At 49.1% G+C, this 7,418-nt stretch overlaps 1 protein-coding gene across 1 annotated transcript in view; it reads left to right on the plus strand.

Moving 5' to 3' along the window:
* The window catches only part of VASH2 (vasohibin 2), a 37,422-nt gene that overhangs the window by 18,267 nt on the left and 11,737 nt on the right, over positions 1-7,418 (plus strand). The window contains exons 5-6 of the mRNA XM_006772919.2: positions 1,946-2,327; positions 3,701-3,816. Coding sequence (XP_006772982.1) covers positions 1,946-2,327; positions 3,701-3,816 — 498 coding nt within the window. The remainder of the gene's footprint in view (positions 1-1,945; positions 2,328-3,700; positions 3,817-7,418) is intronic.

The following is a 7,418-nucleotide window of genomic DNA, read 5'->3' on the forward strand; positions in this document are numbered from 1 at the left end:
ACACACCCACACACACACACACACACACACACACTGAATGCAGTCCTTTTAAGTGTAAGGGAACATATCCTCTTAATCTAAGGCTCAAGTACTTTTAGCAAGCATTCTGTGTGCCTGGAGCGCTCTGCCAGGGAGAGGTAGCAGGATGCCCAACACAACTCCTGCCCTCACAATATACAAACAGCAAATAATCAGAATGCTGTATGAGTAAACAGCAAGTGCTCTGGGAGTTACTGGGGGTGGGTAGGGAAATACCCGGGCTGAGGAAGGTCAGGGAAGCTATCATACTAGGAATGCGGAGGGGATACTAGTAGTAGTGAGGCTGTTCCAGGGGTGCAGGCTGTGTGAGCCCACAGCATCCTTGTCATCATGATTCTTAGGAGACCCCAAAGCTCTCTACCAGGTGTGAATCCCTCATGCTGGAAGGCCGATGTGTGAGTGGAGGCATAAAACAAGTTAGACCACAGCAGGGACGTGATGTAGAGCGTGTTTAGTGGCATGTTTCAGGAAGTTTCATAGATCACTTTGGCCTTATAGCTTGGTAATGTAAAAGTCATTTAAAAGGCTTTACATTTTTTAGTTATATTTAACTTCGCATTCTGGGGAGGAGGGGATGGGGTGCAAGATATATCTGCTGAGGGCAGCGGGCACAAATCTGGGCATTATAATGAATGGGTCTCGGTGCAGCCTTCAAAAATGTCACGGGTCTGGTGTAGGTCAGGGTGCTAGTCCAGGTTGATGGAAAAATTAGACTACACGAAGGAATGACGAGCAGGGACCAAATTGTGGCAGGACTTTGTGAAACGCTGAGAGGATGGCAGACACTAAAAACATAAGCAGGAGAGTGACATGTTCCAAATTCTCGCTTAAATAAGATCCTTCTGGCCGCTGTGTGGAAAGCAAATTGGAGTGGGGGCCAGAAATGGGGAAGACAAGTCCTAGAGGGTGGAGGACTGTCCCCACCTCCTGAGCCCTTACCGCACACAGGCCACCACGTTAAGCACCTGGATTGTTATTTACCTGAGGACCACTCCGGAGTCACCAAAGATTTCAGCCCAGGAGTGACTTTATGAGATTCCAGTAACCCTCTCCATAAAGGCTGGGTCTTCGAGTGGCCATGGCCTGGCCTGGGCTGTCCAACAGACTTCGAGATGGACTTGAGGATGCGGTGCCTCTTGTCCATCGTTCCCCAACGTGGAGCCGGTGGGGCAGTTACTTGGAGCTGCACCTTATATGGTTCCTGAGCCCAGACTGAGGTAATAACAGTAAGAGGCTGGGCTACTCCATCCAAACGAGCCCATGTGTGGAGAGATATGAGCTACGGTGCCAGGTGGGTTGGGGACTGAGGGAGCCCTGAGGTTCAGGGGTTGCAGGTGGCTTTCTGTGTGGTCCCCAAGCCTGTGTCACTTCTGTGACAGGGCCATCGGGAGGAGAGGCGGACTGCACATATGACCATCCTGACACCTGCCCCTACCATCTAGTTAATCAGCCAGTCTGTCCCTTTTACACGTCCACGGCCTTGCCTTGCTTCTGGTTGTCATTTCTCCCCTGAACATTTCAGAGGCCTTCAATTCTTGGAATGTCCCACATACTCCAGCCAGAATTAACATCTAGGAATGTCATTCCCAGTGCATATCAAACCCTTTAAAAGCTTGTCATTCGAGAAAGTACTTGTTATTGTTTTGTTTTGCATTTATTTAATTACTAAAGAAGATGGCCGTTTTTCCTCTTTGTCCCACATTAATTTGGTTCTGGTGCACCAAATAGTAGGTACTCGAAGATATCTGTGAACCCTTTCAAAGAGGATTAGTCTGGAAAGGTTGGGTGTTGGCCGGCTCAGAGGCAGAGGGATGGACTGACCCATGGCCCCTTTCCCTTGCTGGGAATCCCAGCGCTGTGAATTTTCAAGGCCCCCTTTATCTTCCTTGATTCAGAATTATCTCAGATATTTAACCAATGGACAGCCTTCCATTGAGCGATTCCCCATCAGCTTTAAAACCTACTTCTCAGGAAACTACTTTCATCATGTTGTGCTGGGGATTTATTGCAATGGCCACTATGGCTCCCTGGGCATGAGCCGGAGGGCTGAGCTGATGGACAAGCCGCTGACCTTTCGGACTCTGAGTGACCTTATCTTTGACTTTGAAGACTCCTACAAGAAATACCTGCACACAGTCAAGAAGGTCAAGATCGGACTGTACGTCCCCCATGAGCCTCATAGCTTCCAGCCCATTGAGTGGAAGCAGCTGGTCCTCAATGTCTCAAAGATGTTGAGGGCTGACATAAGGAAGGAGCTGGAGAAATATGCCAGGGACATGAGAATGAAGGTCAGTGCTGGGAAGATCTCTCTCTCTCTCTTTTTGTCTCTGTCCTGTCTCCCCAATAACTCTTGCCTCATCCCCACATTTCTGAGATGGTGAAAACTTTCTTGGGGTTATCTTGCTTGGTAGCCACCCTATTTTTAAAAAGAGAAGATAAGCCATTTGCTGTTTGACATGGACAATTGAAGTATCTCATTGCATATACTACCTCAAACATGAGAGCTAAAGTCAACTTAGATGTCACAGTTAAAGCAATGTGTTGGTCTGCAGTTCTTTCTACGAAATCAATCTAAAATGTTAGTCATTGTATACTAAGGCTTTGTTCTGTTTTGCCTGTGTAATAGAGTGGCTGATCATCCCAGATTCCCTGAAACTGAAGATTTTCCCAGGATATGAGATTTTCAGTACTTAAAACCAGGAAAGTCCTGCCCTGGCAGGGTAGCCAGTTGTCCAGAGTGTTGTCCGTAAACACCAAGGTTATGGGTTCAATCCTCAGGGCACCAATGAATGCATAAATAAGTGGAACAACAAGTTCTCGTTCTCTCTCTCTCTCTCTCTCTCTCTCTCTCTTTCTTTCTCAATTTAAAAAAAATTTTTAAACCAGAAAATTCCTGGGCAAACCAGGATGAGTGAGTGGGTCCCCAGCTTTAGAAGAGTCACATTATATGTCTGCTTTGCTTAATAAACAGCAAAGCCCTTCAGCAAAAAATTCTGACCTGGTGTCACAGTGGCAAACAAAGGAGCAAGCGCTCTGCTGGCTTTATATAAACTCATAAGCCCTTCTTCCTTCCATCTTGTCACTTTCAATGTGACATGATGCCTGCTTGTCCCTGTCCCTCCAGGGCCTGTGGAGTCACTGAGAAGCCTGTGCAGGCACTGAGGACCACAGGGGGAAGGGGTTACCACATTCAGGCTCGGTTATGTTTATTACCTGGGGACTTGTCATCTTCTCTCTGCGGGACCTGGAATGGAGATTCTTGGCAAACTGAAACCACTCCGTGCATGTGGGTGTGTGGAGAGCGAAAGGAACAAGTGATTTCTGGGGGAATGAAGATGGGACTTTGCCTGCACGAGAGAGGAGCTTGCTGAGCAGCTAAACACAGCCCAGGAGGCTGAGGCACTGGGCTCTGCTCCTCTCTCTCTCTCTGCCTCGGTAAAGGGGGCATCATATCCCCTGGGGAATTGGTACCTTTGCTTCTCGCTTGTGCAGGAGGAGAGAGAAACTCGGTGTCTCAGACTTCCTCCTGGAAGTCTCCCAGCTCAGGGCCTTCTAAACCATGTGATCATGAGGGGGCTGCGGGTTGGAGGCTGTGCTGTGGGAAGACTCAAGAACGGGGCCCGTTAGAAACCAGTGTGCCAACTCTTCATATCTCCCTCAGATCCTGAAACCTGCAAGTGCCCACTCTCCAACCCAAGTGAGAAGCCGGGGAAAATCCTTGTCCCCCCGAAGGAGACAGGCAAGCCCCCCGAGACGGCTCGGCAGGCGAGACAAATCGTGAGTAGTATTTCCTCACCTTTGTGGGTTTGTCCTGGCCCTGGGGACAAAGCTGTGTCCTGGGTTTGACACTTGAACCAAGCAATGCTATCCAAGAGGACTGCCCCTCATTCGGGAGACATCTCTTATGGAAAAGGACCCACCATGCACATCACCCCTATTACTCGTACTCCCTGACAGTCAGCTGTAGACACAGGTGGAGGGGTAAGCCTATGACTGTGTGAGATGAAGAGTAGCCCCAAATCCTGGCAGCATGGAAGGAACACTGGACTTAGAATTAGGATCCTGGGTCTGGACCCATCTCAGCTACGGGGAGCTCCGTGACTGAAACCTTTCTGGACTTAAGTTTTCTCGCCTCCCACGATGGGATTGTTGGAACTGATGAACTTCCTTAAAACCCTGTAGCCCTCCGTACCCAGCAGAAACTATGATCACCCTCTGTGGGTGGTGGCATCAGAAATACCCACAGGCTCATCCTCTTCCTTGGCTGCCTCTACTCCCCCTGTTGTAGTCCTGAGGCTAGTGACTCCACACCTACTTCCTAGATCAAAACGACCCACTTATGAATTGACAGATTGGAGATGCTGAGGATGCTCAAAGTAACCAGTGATTAATCCACTGGCAGATATTTGGGCCATGATTACACTGGGCGGGGGGAATAATGCTTTTATTAACAACAGTCGCATGCTGTGTTACATGAGGTTCTGACCCTAATCCTGCCCCTGATGCTAACCATCACCCTTGACCCTTGACCCTGACCCTAACTCTACCTCCCCTTTTGGATCCAAACATCCATTCATTGCTTTCACTAACAAAGTAGTAGTTGTCTCAGAGGACTATGAATGTGTAAACCCTCCCCAGAGGGTCATTTAGCTTAGAGCGAGTGACCCAGAAATAGGAATCTGATTGCTCCTGGAGCAGGGGAGGAGGCCCTCTCATCTGATTTATTATCCTTTCTGCTCAAAGAGGGCTGAGTCCTTCCCTTAGGAGCTCCTAATCTTCAGCAAATGGTGAGCAGTCCACAAAGCCTGCTCTTCCCTCTAGACCAGTGGTTCTCAACCTTGGCTGCACATTAGAATCCCCTGGGGATCTTTTTAAAATATTGATTTCTGGGCCTCATCCTCCAGAAATTCTGTTTCTTCGTTATGGGGTGGGGCCACAACATTAGTAACAAAGAAGCAGAATTTCCAGAAGATGGGGCCCAGAAATCAGGATTTTAAAAAGATTCCCAGGGGATTCTAATGGGCAGCCAAGGTTGAGAACCACTGTTCTAGACTCAGGTCCAAAGCACGAGAAACCCTAAGCATTCTAGCCGATGAATTTAGGCACAGAATGGATGGCAGCTGTTGGCTTTTAAGATAATTCCCATTGGATCCATTTTACTTGGACCCACAAGAACTTTGGAATCCATGGCATGCTAAGTTTTTAATCAGAAAAGTTACCGTGGTTGACCAGGAATGGTAAAACCAGTAAGATCGCAGAAGTTGGTTGTGCAGACAAAAGTCAGAATGATAATAGGTGGTGGTGGTGATGGTGGTGGTTAAAGAAAAGTGGAGGGAGAAGGTGTCTTTGAGTTTGGACTGTGCAAATTGAGGTGCATCTTAGGCAACCAGGGGCAGTGTCTTAGAAGCTGCTGAAAATGCAGATCTGGAATTTGAGGAAGTTGGGGTATAAAGATAATGATATGAGAACCATCTACTTAGAAGAGACCATTGAAATGATAGCTGGATGTGTTTGCAAGGAAAGAAAGAAGTGATGTAAAAGCCCTGCATAGGCCAGAGTAAGAAGAATCTGAACAGAAGATTGCAAAGAGTTAGAGAGTGAGGTTGGAGCAGGAGTGTGAAGGGCATGTATGTGCCACGGAGGACAGCTGTTAAGAGGGAATCTGGGAAATGAAGGAGGGTTTGAAAACAGTAGATGAGGAGATGGAGGTGGATGGACTATATACTAAATGCTATTATCCTGCCTGTGAAAGAGGCCGAGTCATCTGGTGGGAGTGTCAGTACCAGATGAAGAAAGGGCTGCACACAGCATGAGGGCCCAGTGGAGGAGAGAGAGAAGGGTCCTATAACCCTGTCCTCCAACTTGAGCAAGTGGAGAATCACCCACAAGGCTTGTTAAAACAGATTGCTGGGTGCCTCCCCCAGCATTAGTGATGCAGCAGATCCGGATGGGGCCTGAGAACATGGTGTCCTAACGAGTTCCCAGGCAATGCTGATGGGTCAGGTCCAGGGACCACACATTGAGATGCACTATTTTATCAGTCAGAATGGGAGAACTGACTGGGGGGTTGGCCTTAAAAAATAACAGGATGTCAGCCCGCTGGCATGGCTCAGTAGTTGAGCATCGACCTATGAACTAGGTGGTCTTGGTTCGATACCCAGTCAGGGCACATGCCCAGGTTGCGGGCTCGATCCCTAGGTGGGGGCGTGCAGAAGGCAGCCAGTCAACGATTCTCTCTCATCATTGATGTTTCTATCTCTCCCTCCCTCTTCCTTCCTCTCTGAAATCAATAAAAATAAATTTTAAAAAAATAACAGGTTGTCGAGATGAAGGAGCAGAGGAGGCCATCGAGTGTGGTTCAGGGGCTTAGCCCTGCCCAGTCCTGCCTGGGCTTCTAGATAGTGAGGTTGCTTAGATAAAGTTAGAGGGTGTGACCCTGGCCTGGACCCAGTGGTTGGGCCCCACTGAAGTCCCTCTGGAAGCAGTCCAATGGCTCTTGTCCTGAGGGCCAGATAGAGAAACCCAGTTCTCAGTCCTCCCCCGGCCAAGCCCAGACCCTGATCTCTGGCTACTTTGTTATGCAATCAAGGCAAGCGACCAGGCCTGTGCCTCAGAGGACAGATGTTAGACTGCCGCAGCTGTAAGTGCAAAGCCACCCAGTGTCGGGCCCACTCGCCCTCTCCCCTCCTGCCCACCTGAAGCCTGGGAGTGGGCCTGGGGCATGGGGAGAAAGACTGGGGAGAGGACAGTAGTCACTGGGGGCGTTGGGAAGGAAGACCTGCAGGAAGATGGGGGTTCACTTCCATCACCCTCCATGCCCAGCGGGGAGGCCCCTGGAGCACAGAGGTGATGATGGTTCATGGTTCAGTGAAAATAAACTTTTGCAAAATGGTGAAGAGTGGCTGCCTCCAGCCCCTGAATCCCCCACACCCATGCCCCTACCCCACAGCCCTTTCTCATAGGCAGAGCCCTCATTCCCTGGAGTCTCTCTTCATAGATTCCTCCCAATGGGTCAGAATTTGGGGACTTTTTCAGTTGGCATTGGGAGAGTTTTATCATCGAGGGAGCCTAGGTGGCTTGTAGGTTCCTGTGGACAATTTTATATGAGCAAATCCAGTGAGACCATGGTTATCCTTGGAGTTGGAAGCCCCTGCCATTTCTTTTCTCTTAGCCCTAGAGGACAAATATCTTGACTGAAGTTTCAAAATGGATTGATGTGATGCAGGAGAGAAGATTCTCTCCCCAGTTCCTCCTACACCTAAAATCTGAACTGCAGGGCTGGGTAAGGGTTCCCAGGGCTGCCATGTAGGAAGAGAGGGAAGTGAGATGAGGAAATGAGAGTAGAACGAAGGGCTGCGAGAGGTGAGGATCACCGGAAG

This window comes from Myotis davidii, unplaced genomic scaffold, assembly GCF_000327345.1.
Source record: "Myotis davidii unplaced genomic scaffold, ASM32734v1 scaffold362, whole genome shotgun sequence".
NCBI classification, from domain to species: domain Eukaryota; kingdom Metazoa; phylum Chordata; class Mammalia; order Chiroptera; family Vespertilionidae; genus Myotis; species Myotis davidii.